This window comes from Lonchura striata, chromosome 11, assembly GCF_046129695.1.
Source record: "Lonchura striata isolate bLonStr1 chromosome 11, bLonStr1.mat, whole genome shotgun sequence".
Classification (NCBI taxonomy): Eukaryota; Metazoa; Chordata; class Aves; order Passeriformes; family Estrildidae; genus Lonchura; species Lonchura striata.
The window spans coordinates 15,929,577-15,947,268 of record NC_134613.1 but is presented as its reverse complement, the minus strand read 5'-3'; the positions used below and the strand labels follow the sequence as shown (position 1 = coordinate 15,947,268).

Below are 17,692 nucleotides of genomic sequence, written 5' to 3'. Positions count from 1 at the left end.
GAGTTCATGCCAGGATATGTGAAACAATGAGAACAGTGAACCTTAGCAGAACATTAAGCATACTAAATTGGCATGCAAATATAAACCTCTTACAGGAGCAGCAGAAGTTATTAAAGCAGCAAAGCTGTCCTCCATCTTTCCAAATTTAACTAGGATCGTGCAGGATTCATAACAGCACAAAAGATGCCATACAATAAAAATTATGAAGCACCAGATATTGCCAGGCTTCCAGCATATTTTCCTGCTGTAGGAAACAGTATCATCCCTCATGAAGCTCAATACTTTGATCAGCTTAGGCTATGAATTTGCAATAGCAGGTCTATTTCTAACATTTTGTAGGACTTGGTTTGACATTTCAGAGAGAGAAGAATCAGCCATTCTCAGTTGCAACCATTTCTTCTGTCAGATACATGCTTATTCAGTTTGTTTGCTTTCTCCTAGTTTTTTTTTTTATCCCTTGGCAAGACTTCACACACATTTCTGAGGAGGAAAAACAGATTTAAAATCATTATAGTAAATCAATGCAAGACTGTATAATAGGAAGACTTTTACTGAAAGTGGGAAAGCATATAATATTGTTATGAATAAAACTAGCCAAACTTCACATAACCATGCCATGTACCTGCAACTTGGGAAAGGCCACATCTAATTTTCACAAATCATTGCTGCTTTTAGTGTCTTTCATACTCCATAATATGGAAGATGCAAACAACAGAAGATGCTTACTACAGAAATAGCATTATAAAAGCACCCCCAAATAAGATACAGTGATAAAAAATAGATAAGATAGGATTTTCAATGTAACTTTCAGAACAGATCAAGGTGCTGCCCTTCAATTATATTGCGGTGTACGTTTTACTCAGGATTTAATAAATAAACAAACACAAGAGAAGAAAAGAGACAGGTGACTACAAAAAATAATGGATAAATTAACACACAATATCTATGATACTCAGAAAGTACCTACAAGAATTCATATCAGCAAAAATACCTATAACAGTAGAGTCTCATCAGAAGTGCCTATGAATTCCCAAAGGACCAAGCAGCCCTGACAGATTCTACGAACTAGAGGATCAGGAAAAGAAAACCCCAAAATGAATGAAGAAAACAACTTGAGAGGTAGCAAAAGTAAACAGAATTTGAGAGGTGCAGGACCATGAAGGATAAGAGAGCAGGAAAAGGAAAAAAATTATGTTGATTTTAAAGCTTCCTTTAGAAGGCAGCTGTCTACAGCTTCCTCACAAGGGGCAAAGGAGGGGCTGGCACTGTTCTCTCCTCTCTGGTGACAGTGACAGAACCTGAGGGAACAGTGTGAGGCTGAGTCGGGGGAGGCTCATGTTGAATATAAGGGCAAAGGTGGTTGGGCAGTCCACCAGAGCTTGTCTGGACACTGGAACAGCCTACCCAGGAACTGGTCACAGCACCAAGCCTGACATAGCTCAAGAAGCACTTGGAAAATACCCTTGGGAACATGGTGTGATGTTTTGGAGTGTAGAGCCAGGAAATGAAGTCAATGATCCCAGTGGAACTCTTCCAACCCAGGATATTCTGATTTTATGATTCCTTCTCTGCCATGATGTCACCATTGTATTCCATATCAACCAGAACTTGATGGTCAGCTTTGACTCTTTCTTCATGCTCCAGGTCTGAAAGAATCAGAATGCCACTTATTCCTCCAAGAGGCAAACTTTTCTCTCTCCTTACAGCTACTGTTCAGGTCTAGCTGGTTGCCCAAGGTTAACTCACCTTTCTCCTTTCTGAATTTATTCCCTGTTTTCCTAAGTCATATGTGGCCTAAATTTCCACATGAAACTTCTCTGCTAACGTAACCAGTTTCCTGATGTTTCTTCTTTTACATTTTCACTAATATTTTGACATAAAATCCTGCATTGTTGCACTAATTACACATTTGTACTCTTAAGCCTTGGAACTTGAGTCCCTGCATGACGATCTCCATTCAGATTTTTTTTATCTCAAAGTTGACTCTACTGAATCATTTTCATACTCTGTTACATCATGGGAAATCAAGCAAGTCTTCTGAAAGACACCATTGCTGCTTTAAGTTTTGCCAAAGACTGCTGCCAGGATCAACAGAGATTAAAAAGTTCTTTGTGGATTTAGTGATTGCTCTCCACAGAGAACTCTATCACCACATGAATTTTTTAAGAGAGAGAACAGTTTTTGATGCCAAAATACTACACAAAATTGAGATATAAATGCAAATACATTTCCTCTTTGATAATCACCTTATGCAAATACCAGTCCACTTACATGAGTGGTGTACCCTGCAACAAGTAGAAAATCTATCAGCTTTTCTCTCATTGAATATAGCTCATTAAATTTTTATATCACTAGAATTTTCTTTCATTTCTTGTTTGCCGCTTAAGATTACTCAAATTATTCAGAAGATTACTCAAAAGGCTACTACTGCTTAAGATTGCTCAAATGTTGTATTTGGGTTTTCTCTTTCCATGTGAAAGCTCTAGTTAAAAAGCTAAGTAACCTTAAAATTTATTTGATATTCCTTGCTCCTCAGTAACTCCTATCAAGATGATAGAGAGTATCATAAACTTTTTAGGGAGAAAGATATGAACAAATCATATGGGTTATGATGACTCTATGCATTATTTTGTGTGTTTGCTTCCTCCCTCCAAGATGGATTGTCAGATGTTTAAATAATATCAATGCTCATGGCCTGGTGATCTTCATAACTAGTTCTGATATATTATTGAAAATACTTTCTGCTGCCAGAAGGAGGGAGAATGGAAAGCTGCTCTTGGATTAGCTCAATGAACATAAAGAACACATTTTAAACACAATTTATTCTGGACTTTATCCAAGAGTTCCCTATACCTATGAGAAGCCAGTGCAATTCTGAGCTGCCTCCAGGATCTCCCCTGACTAAGAGGCGAGCACAGACCCCCCTGTGCTCTGTGTGATCAGAGGCCCCAGGGGAGCAGCACATAAATACTGTTCCCGCACACAGACCAGATACTCTGCCTCCTTTGTAAATAGCTCAGCCCTTGATTTTACATTAATCCATTTTACTTGTTTGTTTTTATGAGGCTTCAGTTAAAACTCAGTTTAAAAATGGCCTATTCTGTATCATTCCAGTCCACTGAAAAGTACATATAGGATGACTCTTTCTAATAATTAAAAATTATTTCAGCAAGAAAGTTATTTCTCTGCAGAACAGGTGTTCATGGGATGAATGGTCTAAATTTTCCAGTTTGGACTAGCAGATAAACTTTGTATATTACTGTACATTGCAATGACCACTTTAGTAATTTTCTTCTTTATTCCATTATTTGTGCTCCATCCATTTGTTGCATCCTCAGCATTACATTGGAACACAGTTTCTCTCCCACAGCTCAAATAAAAGCCACCAACTAAGCAGTGCTAATTTACAAGCCCATTGTTACACAGAAATGGCAAAATGTTCTGAGTCTCAAATTAGAACAGTTGCCAGGGTGTTCAGACATATAAAATATTTTCTGTAGGCCGTGATGTCTGACATAAATACACTGCCAGAGTAGGGTCAGCCAATTCAAAACCATAAATAGCAGAATGGTGGCAGAAAATGCTAAAAACAATTACAATACACATGTTCTTTCCCCCTTAGGACAAAAGAGTCTCATCACGTTCCTTTTTGCTCTGCCAGAAATATTTAACTGATTCATGTTTTGTGGTATAAATACATAAATCAGTTTCTCTTCCTGTTTCTAGACAGTTCATTTTATGTAACACAGATTCATGGGAACCAAAGTATTCTGATCTTTATAATTTCCTTATTTCTAAACCTTAACTACCACAAATAAGCTTCTAATGGGGGCCAGTGGGATACAGTTTCTAGCAAACAAATTTAAGAAAGGTTTGAAGAGAGAGTGACCCATATCTCCAGTGTTATTTGTGTACATCATTACTTTGCTTCAGGACTGGAGCATATGTTTGCACCATGGAAAATGAAGGGAACAGACTGGTGTCTTCTTTAACACTATCCTCAAGGGAAGTAAAATCCAAAAGGAGGAAAGTGACATCACTTGTGTGAAATGACATCACAGGGCAATGATTGATCCAATAGGCAATTCACAATAAAGGAGAGGAATCAGGCTGCAGGCAAGGCTAAAAAGGGAAGCGAAGACAACCCTGAGCACTATCTATAGATAGCCCTAAAGTGGGAACAAACAGAATGGTCTGGTCACAAGAGGTCACGCAGAAATGTTGTCTTCCAGTTTCAGGAGCAGCATGTTCACATTGGCAGGACTTTATGCCTGAACAGCTCACACAGTCAAAGTCAGCTTAAGTCATGGAGATTAGGGCTATTTTTTTTTCTCTATAGATAACCATGCTATTGCTTTTTACATACAAAAATTGCTAACAAAAAGCAAATTTCAAAATCTCAAGCATGAGCACTCATGGAAACTAAAGTTTAAACAGATCAGTGACCACAAGAGACAGTGACCTGGTTTCCACCCATTATAAATAGGACCATGCCTCAGTCACAGTGATTTTGTGTCAGTGCCTGCTCTGATGACAGAACCCTGCTGTTCAGCACATGCAATGCACTCCCCACCTTGGAAGTGGATGAACATCACAAGTCTCTTCAAGTAGGTCCCAAACAAGCAGTTCTTAAAGAAAGTCAGCTGAGACTTTTCCTTAGCCAGCGATATAGACAATCTCATTGTTCTGGTCAGACACCTTGGAGAAATACTCCACAGCTTGGAAAATAAGAATTTTTAAATTGCCTAAGGGTAGACATACATAATGCACATTCCCGTGAAGAGATAAATGTAAGAAGCAAATGGAGCTTTGTTAATGGTGTTTCTGTTCACACTAAACTATTTATTGCTGATGTAAGTATTTTAGCTGATTCAGAGTTAATGCAGATCTCTGAAAAATACAGTATTTTTTCTTGGAGACATACTTTAAAATTTCTATATTCTTTTCATAAATTACTGCTTCTGGAATGACAATATTTTTCTGAGATACAGAACTCCAGTGGTTTTTCAAGTCCACATGCTGAACAGAATTCAGCCAGGCAGAGGAGAAAATCTTCAAATCTGGCACTGTCAGTCATGATGGAACATCTCAATTTGAAGAAAAAATATTCATTATACAATTTCTCTAAAGGAAATGCCCTGTACAAGTCTAAATTAGAAACCAGTAGAAAACACCATGGAGATGTGGATAACTCAATCCAAATAAACTGGCAAGTATTTAGTGGTCTTAGAGACATTGCAAATTATTCCCTTCCCCTTCTCTCTTTTTCCAGCAGAATCTTTTTGTTAGAAAACACCAAATGAACAATAATATCCATTTTGGATGTCTTTAACCAGATTCCATGTAAGGTAAATTTCCACTCATGTACCTCTATTAGCAAATTTACTGCCAATATGGCACACAAGAATCCTGCTCCTTTTCCTTGTAAAAGGTAGACTGAAAGGTCAGTTTAATGAATTGCTACATTTCAGAAAATAATGTACCATGAACAGGTTTACTGCTTCCCAGCAAAAATCATTACAAGAAAACTCCACACTAAATTCACAGCCAAAATGGGAGGCATCACCACAAGTGGCAAAACAACAATCCTTAAATCATATCACATGAACTACTTAATTCCTTTTGTTCTGTGAAGAGAGGAGTGTTTGGGGCACAGGCTAGAATAAGAAACTGTCATTATATTATTAACAAGGAGATTAATCACTTTAATAGTCAGAGACCTAATAACAGTACAGAAAACTAATTCATAGCATGTGTCAGAATAGTGCTAGTGTAAAATAATAGCATGAAAGGAGACAAATTGTCCCAGAGAACAATTTGCTCTTGTGCAGTATTATTTAGTCTGTGTTCTTAATCAAATTTGGCATACTCACAGTTTTCAAAAGGAAAAAGAAAACAAGAAAAAACCCATAGACACACTCCCAAGGCAGAAAAGGCAGGTATTAAAATCATTCTCATCCCACATGTGTGCGATTTGATGACTTATTTTTTATATTTTTTGCTCTGCCACTTTCTCTAAGTAAGATCACATTCATATTTCATGGACTTAATGTATGTTCACAGCCATTCAGACCTTGTCATTTAGCCAGACTGGACTACACATGATAATTTGTAGTACTGATATATACTAATGCATTTATAATTTCAAGTATTTAAAATATGTTCTAGCTCACACATTTCTGACAAGCTTAAGGGAATCAAAAGTCTAACCAGCCCAGCCTTAAATTAAAGGCTTAGACAGCTCTATGTGCTATTTGGGGTCTTCTCAACCATCTAGTTATCTTTCATTACAAAAAAACAAAAACAAAAAAAAAAAAAAAAAAAAAAAGAGAAGATAAAAAGAGTAAAAGATCTGCAACTCCAGACAGTGGAACAGTCTCTGAAAGTAGCTGGCTAAAATTTTACTTTACAATGACTTAAAAAAAAAAAACAAACACAAAAACCCCTGCAATATTGTTGTATTCAGTAAATCACATGGACTTTTAATTCTGATCAATTTGTATTCTGGCATAACTTGACACACAAAACTTAGATCAATTGTTCACAAGCACAGCTTTTCTTCACACCATTTAATAAAGCAAACAACGGTTAGGAGTAAACACAGATTTTATCTGCACATAAGGAAACTGAGCTGAACTCCTGTAACCTCTCCTGCAGGGAAGATGTTCAATTTTCAAACATCTTTAGAGGCAGCTCTTTTTGTTTGTTTACAGGAAATACTACGTAATCAGAAATTAAACCCTTCAGGTAACAAGGATTCTCAGCATAATCCTACTAAGAGATGCTTGGAGATATTCCTGTACACAGTTACATTTTAGTACAAATACTTCTCTCTGCATCAGGACGTGTTAAGTAAATAAGTACTGACAGTGCATAAGGCTACAAAACTTTGGAAGCTTGCTGTGAATTCCTTATATTAGCTACATGCTACAACAAGACAGTGCACCTACTCTTAATGTCACGGGAAACTATAATAGATGATTTTATAACAATAATATATTACTGAATATTGATTTAAGTGGTTTAGTTCTGAAACAAGAAAAAGGTGTTTGGCTTTTAACATTCAGCTAAGATGAACAAAATTTCTTTAATTACACACTTTCAGCATTGCTGACAACAGAGCTATGTGTAGGGAAGTGTCACTTACCTAACTGAACACTGAGTGGTGCTATTTGAACAAAAATGGATAGCATTTGGTCTTTTGAAGTTTCAGATGAGCTAAATAACTTTTTGAGTAATAAATTTTGGCTTAAAAAGCAAACAGAAAACAGCCAAGTTTCACGTGAATTACTGTCAAAACTGCCTGATGATAACATGTAGCCCAGCTGTCCACGCAGAAAAACATTTTCTTTTAGTCTTTGTAAGTTGTCCAGCATTGAAACCTTAGGATAGCAAGCTTGCAAGAATACCGTGACAGTCGTAAAGGGATTAAATGTGTTGTGCAAGGATCTACACCTCCTCTGAAGATCATTGGCTTAGCCTATCTGGAAAATAAACACACAGCATAGTCACTTAGCTTAACTTGCCGTGTAGATTTCAAACCAAGATACTAAGAAAGCAAAACATTTACAATCAAAACATTCACCTGATACGTTCACTCCCTCAAACATTAGGAAGTTTGTCACAGTGAGGGGGGTAAAACACCGGCACAGGTTGCTCAGAGAGGTTGTGGCTGCCCCAATCCCAGAGAGGCTCAAGGTCAGCTTGGGGCAACCTGGTCTGGTGAAGGTGTCCCTGTCCACAGCCGGGTGAAATGTAAATTTTAAGGAATTTAGAGATTTTAGAGGAGCTAAGATTTTAGTTAGAGATAAGCCTTACTAGAGTTAATTCAAATAAATGAGTAGGCCTTGATGAACTTAAGAATTAGTAGTTAACTAATAATTGATTGCTTGTCAGCACAATGTTTAGTTAGCTGGGTTTATAATGAAGAATATAGAAACTGACAAATAGCTTTTAGGAGCATAATACAATTGTAGGCCTCCTCTGTTCTGAAACCAATTGAAGACAAGGAATGGGAGTTCTACCAAGAGTTCATTTGTCATGTTTGCATTGAAAAGGTAGAAAAGTCAGAACGAGGAAGACTTCATTTACTTCCTCATTTTGGGACCCCTCCCCATGAAAGGGACACCAACCCATTTCAAGGAACAAACTATGCATGCTTAATAGCTTTTGGAGCGATTAGCATACGAAGCAGGTAATGGGATGTACCAAAATTATAAATATGTATTTTTATTTTGGGTATTCAATACTTGTATGGATAAAAGGGCTCTGTAATCACCTGGAAGGCGCAGTGTGTATTTGGGAGCTATCCCTCCCGCTGCCCGGCATTGAATAAACATTCACTTTCTAACTTTAAACTGTTAGAGCTTTTGTCCATCACAGTTGTAAACCCCGGGGGGATTTACAAGATGCGTGCACTCGGGGACAGGGTTTCGGGAGGAGCTGGCAGTGCTGGGTTTACAGCAGGACGGGATCACCCACACGCCGCTTTGCCCGCTCCCACTCCACGACCCCTGCGCCCCTCACGGCCCCGCTCCGCCCTCAGCGCCGCTCCGGCCCCGCCCCGCCTGCCGCGGGCTGGCCAATCGCGGCCCTGCCCTCCCCGGGCTGGCCAATCGCGGCCCTGCCCTCCCCGGGCTGGCCAATCGCCGCCCCGCCCTCCCCGAGCTGGCCAATCGCGGCGCGGCGCGGTCGCCACGGCGACGCGGGACGCGGCCCGGGCCGCTATGGCCTCCTACCGCCTCGGGGTCCGCATCGGGAACTGGCTGGAGGACGAGTACGCGCAGCAGGTACCGGGCACCGCCGGCCCCGGGCACCGCCGGCCCCGGGCACCCTCGGCCCCGGGCACCCCCGGCCCCGGGCACCGCCACCCGGGCACCGCCACCCGGCACCGCCGGTCCCGGGCACCGCCGTCCCCGGGCACCGCCGTCCCCGGGCACCACCACCCGGGCACCGCCGGTCCCGGGCACCGCCACCCGGGCACCCCCGGCCCCGGGCACCGCCGGTCCCGGGCATCGCCGCCTTCCCCGCTGAGGGCTTCCCCCCCCGGCTCTCCAAATCCACTTTAAACGCGAGGCTGTGGGTGCTGGATAACATATCTGCTCCTGGATAACATATCTGCCCCTCTCTCCTTTGCCAACAGGACCTCCTGAGGGATTTTATCCGTAAGAGAGAGAAAGGACAGCTTTTAATACAGAGATTAGCCAGACTTCAAGAGAATATTTTCAAGAAGGTACTTTTTAAAGAGGGTTGTGTTCTCCTCCCCCTGACCCCCACAGAGTGGCATAACTCCTATTATTGTTCTGCATGCACTAAGAATGATAGGGAGTTTATATACTAAAATACTTGTGATGCAAGGTTCAGATAATTCTGTAAAGTACTATGTAAATTCTAATTTAGGTAGAGCTGTCAGTATCTTCTGATGGATTTGTTCACTTTGGAGACACCGTGCTGCTTATGAACCCAGACAGCAAATCCTCGGATTTGGGAGGGACCTCGGAGGAGAGGGACCCCGAATTGTGTGGTGATGTGACTCTGGCTGTCGACATGGAAGAAGTGTCCCTGTACTCAGATGAGCCCCTGCAGATCTCACGTGGACTTAGTGCAGTCAAGAGGGTGGACCCCATAGGTCGAAATGCTTTCTGTATTGTAAGGTCTGCTACTTTATTCTGAGTTGTTTTCAATTATTATTTTAGCTTTCGGTATCTTGTTTTGAGAAATATGCAATGAAATTTGCTAATATACAAAGGAATAGAAGTAAAATTAGTTTATTTAAGAAAGAGTCCTCAGTCATGTATTAAACTTGATTCTATGCTGCATATTACTCTGATTAATACCAAGGACCTCTATATCAGCTTAGGTGTGAAGACAGAATCAAGTTGACTGTATCATTTGGTAAATTCTGCAGCTGTTTTCATTCCAGTTGCAGACAAAGCATGTCCAAATATCACTAGTATTAATATTCACTCTCCTGCAAACAGAAATATATGTCATAGCTATTGCTTTCTATGAAGTGGACATGGTTCTGTTCTAAAAAACCCAGCATATTCTTGCTTTCAAATATATATTTAATTGCTGCTGTTGGAGAAGAAACAGAACAGGGTCCTGCTCTATAGTCAAAGGCTCTGCCTTAGGTTAAGATATTTTACTTATTTTAAAAGGCTAACAATACAAAATTTTGTCACAAAGCAACATCTAACTGTAGATGAAAACAGACAAAAAACCTAAACAACAGTAAAAGTGATGATTTGAATGTACCTTTTTTCCTTTTTACAAATTTAACAGTGTTGATGGAAGTGCAGTGGGTGAACCACTTAGATACGGGCAAAACTTTCTTCTGGGGACAAAAGGAGGGGTTTCTGACAAACTGGTAAGGCAACAAAGTTGCAAATGGCAATGTGCATCGAATCCCTCTCTTAGGTGTGCAACATCTTAGTTTTACAGAACAAGCTCAGAATTGTGCATAGACCAAGATTAAGTAATACCTAATTAGAAAGTTTATGCTACTTACCTGAGGTCAGATATGCAGACCAAGGGGGCTGTTAGCCAGAATGACTGAAAAAGAAAATCTAAAAAAGGAAAGACAAAGAAATCACAATTAGATTGTGAATAATGAGAGAATTCTTCAAAGAGATTTTAGGGTTTTTTCACTTTGAACAGCTCACTTAGGTATTGGACTTAATGATCCTCGTGAGTCCCTTCCAACTCAGAATATTCTGTGAAACTCCAGAATGAGAAGATTTCCTTTCTTACAAAGATAATCCATAGTAGGAACATGAAGTCATGCACTATTCTATCATTCTGAGGAAGCAGATTTCTATTAAATGGTAGCATTTTTTTCCTCTGCAAAATAAAAGCAAAAAACGCATTACATGAGTATGTATGCACTCAAAATAAATCATCACAACTTTGAGAAAGTTTTCCTTCTCAACAATCACTTTGGTGAGAAAAAAATATTTTGAATGTAAATTCAATTTTAAATTAGTATTCACAAATTTGTATACAGAATAACTACTTAATGAGTTTATCAACAGAATAGAATCTTTTCTATGGGTTTTGCCTGCATAGTTTTAGCTGGGAAGACTGATCTGTCAGGAGCCAGGAGAAAAGTTCTTTTGTTCAAAAATATGTTTCAAAATTATATATCTTGTTTCTTTGACATTAATACTGTCCTTAATACATATTTTTATTTACAGTTTTATCTGGCAAGTGACCACAAAACATTTAGAGATTTTGCTAAAAAATCTCGCCTTCAGAAAGTATTTTTGACAGCTGAGCTTTCCTATTTGACTTTCTGGCAAGCAAAGTCCTTGGATCCACAACTGCGTCTTGAACATGAAGGATTTCCAGTTCCTGTAAGAAACTAAAACTGTAGGAAATGTTATGAAAATTTAATTGAAACAGGTGGACTACTGAGAAAAAAATGTTATGTCGATTTTATTCACCTATATGCCAGTTCTGACCTCTTCTTTTAGGAAGGGGGAGAGGGAAGGAACAATCTCTTTAATTAGGAATCTGCTTATAAAAATGTTTGTTTCTACTGTTCATTTTGAGGTTGACTTATTCAGTTTTTCTCATCAGAAATTTTCAAAGGTTGACATTATAATGTTGTGAGGGTGCATTACTTTCAGGCCTTTTGAGACAGTAAATTCCATTTCCAATATTTGGAGATGTGATTAAATAAGAGGTCCTGTACATTAAATGTCTAATAAAATTCTCAAGGCATCTGAATAAGTGGATGATTTTCCAAATATTTTCAACCTTTTGTAAATACAGTATTTTCCTGTACCAGATAACTGCTAGGCTTCCTGAAGTGCTGGTGTATGACAGAGTAGCACAAATACAATCGTTCCTTCACGGCCTTGAACTAAGACTCATTTACATTAATAAGCTCACTAATAAACACAGTCAAAATTAACTAATTGTTAAAGACAGTCTTTTTTCACAGTATAGGTTTAGAAATGTTTGTCAAGTGTCTTCCCTTACTCTTTTTTTTTTTTAGACAGCAACTAAAATCATTATTACTCACTGCTACACCAACCGCAACTTAGCTGTTCCAAGGACCTTCTGTGTGTGGTAAGAGTAACTTACAACTGGCAGGGGTGTGTGCGGGATGGGCCAAAGCAAGAGTTACTCTGAGGAGCAAGAAAAGTGCTTTAGGAATGCTCTGAGGAAATGGAAAATAATGTAAAATGCCATTCTCCTTTCCCTTATTTTACTTCTTGGTTGCAACATGGAGAATATGAACAATCCTGCTGCTGTGTTGCTGGAGACAGTTGGATCAGTCTTAGTTTGGATTTTTTTTTCATTTTTAATTATCATATCATGCTTTTAGTGTTCTCTGGTTTCTTGGTGCTTCTCCCTTTGAATATCTTGAGCAATGTCAGTTGTATGGGTTACTTTTGAAGGAAAAAAAATATGTACTAAGAAGTGTAAATAAAACTACAGTGCATAAAACTCTAGATGCTTATGTCCATCTGAATCAATGCCTTAACAAATTGAAGTTAATCTCTCAATTCAGTTAATATGGATGCATTGAATTAATTTTGATTAGACACTGCTAAGGAATACACCAATGTTTCCCATTAACTTCTTAGCAAGACCGGACTGAGGATTTGTGTAAAGTTTTCGAGGATGAAAGGTCTGAAAGTTTGAGGCTGACTAGGTTATTAAGTAGCCAGAATCCTCCTCAGTCTGAGAGAAGTGGGAATGAGGGCCTAATCAGTTTTAAAATTTGAGTTGGTGTATTAGGGCCTTATTCTGTTGGGGCTCCTTTTAGCTCTGAGGCTAGAAAGGTGGCATTTATTTTGGATTTCACATTCCTAAATTATTCACAGGAAACAAAGCAGGTTATTGTGTTTCTTGTAAGGGTCTGGTATTTGAAAGTGCATGGTGATATTTCTGAGTATACCAAAAGAAAAATGAGAAAATCTTGAACAATTCACAAGTAATGAAGATTTGCTGAATTTGTATATATGAAAATTCTCCCTGACTATCCCATCTCTTTTGACTTTGTAGGTCTCATTTTGGAAGAGAATTTGAAGTCATTTGTCACAATTACCTGGACTCCCGCAAAGTTGAAGAAGATAAGAATTACTGGGAGATAATTACAGGAAATCCTGGTCCTGAAGATGGTACAATGCTTGAGAGACCCAAAGCTCTCCCAGAAGGGTATGAGAATAAATTAGTTTCATGAAAAGACAGAGGATATAAAAGCCCAAGACCACAGCCAGGAGAGGTTGACAAGACTGATTATTTTTTCTTTCTGTTTATATTTCAGTTTTAGAGATGTTTATTTTAAAAATGGAAATTAAAGTCTGCTGCCATTAGTAATATTGCATGGGTTATAATGGGCAAAAAACTCTGAAAATTTGATGAACAACACATCAAAAATTGTAAATCAGGAAAGGCTCTTTTTTCCATTTTCACATTCACTGATGACAGAAGTTTTCAGAACCCAGGAAACCTAATAGATTCTCATTAAACTACTGGCTCTCAGAGTATATTTAACCAATTTTTCCAAAGCCAAACCAGCGTCACAATTTTTAAAAGATTGAGTGGACAGTTTCCAAAACACTGAGAACCAAACACATGCAAAGTTATCATGGGATGCTTTGACATTTAAAGTTCATCTGAAAGAAAGTTGGTTGTTGAGCTTGTTCCACACTCCGTCTAGCACAACGTTGCTAATTATTAAATCACAAGTGTGACTTTTTTATCTTGAGATTATCTTCTAATTCATGGATATAAATTGAGTTTTTTATGTTTTTCCATGTATTCTAAACACTTTAATATCAAGTAATCAAGAAATTGAGCACAGTGATAGAGACTAGAGACTTACAACAGCCTTTTCCATGCATCACCATTTCCGTTTACCTCTCACCCACAGCATTTTTCAATCCATAGTAATTTCTAACAAGTTTGAGAGTAAGGTAAAATTGTCAAAGAAAATTGGGCGCCCACAAGTTTGATGAAAATAAATGCCAAAGCAGAAAACAAATATGATATGCTGTAAGTTTATCCAGCAAGAAAAAAAACTGTATTCTATATTCCTACCTAATTAGACAAGAGTATCCACATGAAAAAAAAAAGGCCTTTGAGGGTAGAAATTTCAGCAGAAACTCACATTTTCTTAAAAACAAAATCAACCAAATATAAAATGCAAATACCTGGAAAACAGATGTCATTACTGCATAGATTTACCTGTTTTTATATAGAGGCAGAAAAAGCATCACAGAGAACCTTCTACTGTATGGCATTCCATTATACCTATTTAGTTAAATATATATTTATTTCCTCTCCTACTGTACCACAAGAGCAGTCTCTTTCTGCACAAAGTGACAACCTAAGTAAAATACTACACCAATCTCCATTCATAAAAGATTCCAAAGATCTTCAGTGATTATAAAGGTCAGTTAAAACTTTCTAAGTTTTCCAAAACAAACCCACTAAACTTCCACAAAAGAAGGGATTGGTCCAAACATATTTTTAAGATCTGTTCCCAAATAATCTGCTTGAAGCCCACAGGCAAGACTTACAGAGCTTTACCTTTACTCAATATAAATTAAGTCAGTAGCCTGCAGCCTCAGCTAACTGGCATTTGCCATAGAGGATCTCAGAGCAGCAGGCAGATCATGCTGCTGTGACATGCAGGTTTGCTTTGAGGGACTGTACTGCAGAGGGCAGCTTTACAATCACACTCCTCATGTACAAACCTTTACATTATAGATGTGCTGTCATAGAGGAAATTATCTTCAGGAACTTCTTTCACTTTTTCCTTTCATTTTCTATGTAAGCATAACTACGATGATGTGTGATGTTTTTCTGGAGGGTCTGTTAATAGTCCAACATTCAGAGGTAAAAATTTGCACATTTTCATAATGGATTGAAATAAGTCTGCTTATATTTTTCAGATGTTAAAGTTTAGTATATAAAGTTTTGTAGATATTTAAGTTTAGTAAGATTTAAACTGCATTAATGCACTGCAGTGTTTCTATTTTGGCCATTGTGGACTTTTACTGCTATTAGATGCAGCTAGTTCAACTCTAAGTCTCTTAACCATGGGTCAAATGTGGGAAACAAGAAGAAGTCTTAAACCAAAACCATTTCTGAAATGAAGCTTCGTGTGAACTCATGCAAGAATGAGGACTGTGTGGGCAGGGTGCCTGGGCTGGCTGATGTTTTGGGTAGAAGTGTTTGTGTGTGCGAGTGGAAGGAAAGCAATGCACCCTGTACAAAAACAAGTTTTGCAAAGACTTAGAGGAAAAAACAAAGAGATAAACAGAAACAGAAATGAGTAAAAAAAACTGGTATTGTTGGAATTTGGTGGTGATTAATTTGGTGTGTTTTGATCATTTTGTTCTCATTGGAAAGGATTTCTTGAGCTGAAAATAAACAAGATTGAATCAATATTCCTGATTCCATTAGCAGTGTTAAACACACAGATTTTTGACTAGTTCTTATATAATATAATAAATATTCATAATTCATATAATTCACGATAACAAATATAGATACTTACCTGTTTCCCAAGTGTTTTAGTAATCTGTTTTTTTGCACTTCTTAATACTTCCCACTCGATGGCAGCACATGTTTCTAAACAGCACAATCTGAGCTGTTTAAAGCCAAATGAGTCCCTGAAACAATGCCGCAGATGGAAAAGAGTTAAAACAGACTTGAATTTGAAGCTCGGATATGTCATTAATGTTATATCATGTTTTTGGAAAATAAAGTTAAGCACAAAGGTAGACAGAGCGACGCAGGACATTGTGTATTGCATACAATCAATTCTTTATGTTAATTAGAACATTAAGTCATTTGTAACCAAAGCATAATTAGAGGAACTTAGGAGCTTTCTCTTTCATTTTTCTTTGTAAAGACATGAAACTTGATGTGTGACAAGCAAGGGGTACTGTTATTGCTTTTACCAATTTACAGGAATTAAAATTATTTCCATTTTCACAACAGATTGACATTATTCTGATTTGAATCTGTAGGTATTAAACTAGGAAAAAATCTGGCTGTTTAGAGTGCACTGTAGCATTTGTAATTTATCCATTTACACACTGATAAACACGGGATTTAGTATAAAGAATTATGGAATTGAATATTAATGGAGAATATGAACAATCCTGCTACTGCCAGTTTGAGTCACAATATTTCTGGTGGATAAAGCAATGGAGGCCTGAACCACACCCCAGACTGATCATTGTGTTGCTTTTTCATGTCCTAATACCACATATCATAAATATGGGCAGTGATGTTTCCCTCCTTTGCAATGCACTTTGCTTTTTGTAGGTGTATGGCTCAGTCATGTATTTAAAAAGCTTTCAATGCTTCTTCCCAATTCAACCCAATATGGATAGCTCCACAAAGTACATTGTGGGAAGATAAACTAACTTTGCCTCCATTTCAGACAGCTCAAAAGCTGTTAGCATGAAGCTGATCCTGAGCTATTAGTCCTTGCTGAGGGCCAGGGTGCATTAGTCCAAATTTAGTGCTGTGTTAAAATCGCTTTTCACAGGCCTGAGGCACAGAGAGTGCTCATATCTGCACGTTTTGCTGTGCAGTTGTGTGTTAGCAGCACAGGATTGAAGTAGAGAACTCAGAGTCAGCAAAGAAAAGCTGACTGGTTAACTCACACTTAACACTGGAAAATGAAAATCCAGTTTAAATATGCCTTTTCACTTCCCTCTCATGCATTCTTCCCCAGCTCATATTTCACATCACATCACTTCTCTGCCATGTTGTCTAGCCCAAATGCTGATTTACTGTGGTTATAAAGTGCTCTTCTAGCACTCAGCACAACTTCTTGGCCTCACACCTGATCACATCAGTATCTTCTGAGCTGTTTTTCAGTTCAGTGATTGTCATGAAGTATTGTTTTAGCTCAGACAGCTGATAGAGGAGGGAGCCATATGCAGGTTTAGTAAGTGAATATAACATCTGAGGGGAAAAAAAAGGCACAGAGAACATTACAATAAAATTCTACACATCAGTGGAAGAAAATATCCAAGTACTGGAAAATTTGGTGGAGTTGGCAGGTAAGAGGGTGATTTTGATAACATCTGTGCCCACTCTCCCTAAATTAATATTGCATGTCTGTTGTAATTTGAGTGGGGTGGGTGTGAAATGATCTTTTAAAAGCATAGCTGTTGTTGTAGAAACACTTAAGACTTCAATGTATGAAAATTAAACTAAGGAGGCCACAAAATAAAAAAAAAATACAGATGTGATACGCAAAATACATTAAATATAGGTAGAAATTATAAAATCTGTGACAGTTTGTCAGCTACACTTCTAACTATATCCTGTTTTAGGCTTTGTCCCAGGTCTTGTACCCACTCTCTGCCTGGCTGCCTTGTTTCCTTGCCCGTACAGCACAGAGGGCCAAGCCTTGCTCTGTCAGCTCTCCCTTCATGCTGGTTTCACTTTGCCCTGGAAGCTGTAAAAGAGAATCTAATCCTCAACACTTGATTCTCCTGGCAAAGAGGAGCAGTGGGAAAATCTGTCACCTTGCTGGATGTGTGCTGTGTCAGCAGGGATATGAGCAGCCATAATGATATAAACTGCAGGATTTGCATGATAAATTAACATTACTGACAAGAAGAGGGATAACTTGGCATAAAGACACAGGGACACCCTTCCACTTTGGGGTTTTGGGGGATTTTTTTGGTCAAGACTGTTTGCAGAG

General features: G+C 38.4%; 1 protein-coding gene across 1 annotated transcript; it reads left to right on the top strand.

The window, feature by feature from the left end:
* The first annotated feature begins 8,706 nt into the window (after positions 1-8,706).
* CFAP161 (cilia and flagella associated protein 161) lies at positions 8,707-15,965 on the top strand. The gene is made up of 7 exons (XM_021537383.3): positions 8,707-8,789; positions 9,143-9,232; positions 9,400-9,653; positions 10,285-10,369; positions 11,196-11,354; positions 12,002-12,075; positions 13,018-15,965. The coding sequence occupies exons 1-7, from the start codon at positions 8,727-8,729 to the stop codon at positions 13,193-13,195; spliced, it is 903 nt and encodes a 300-aa protein (XP_021393058.3). The 5' UTR covers positions 8,707-8,726; the 3' UTR covers positions 13,196-15,965.
* Positions 15,966-17,692: the final 1,727 nt, after the last annotated feature.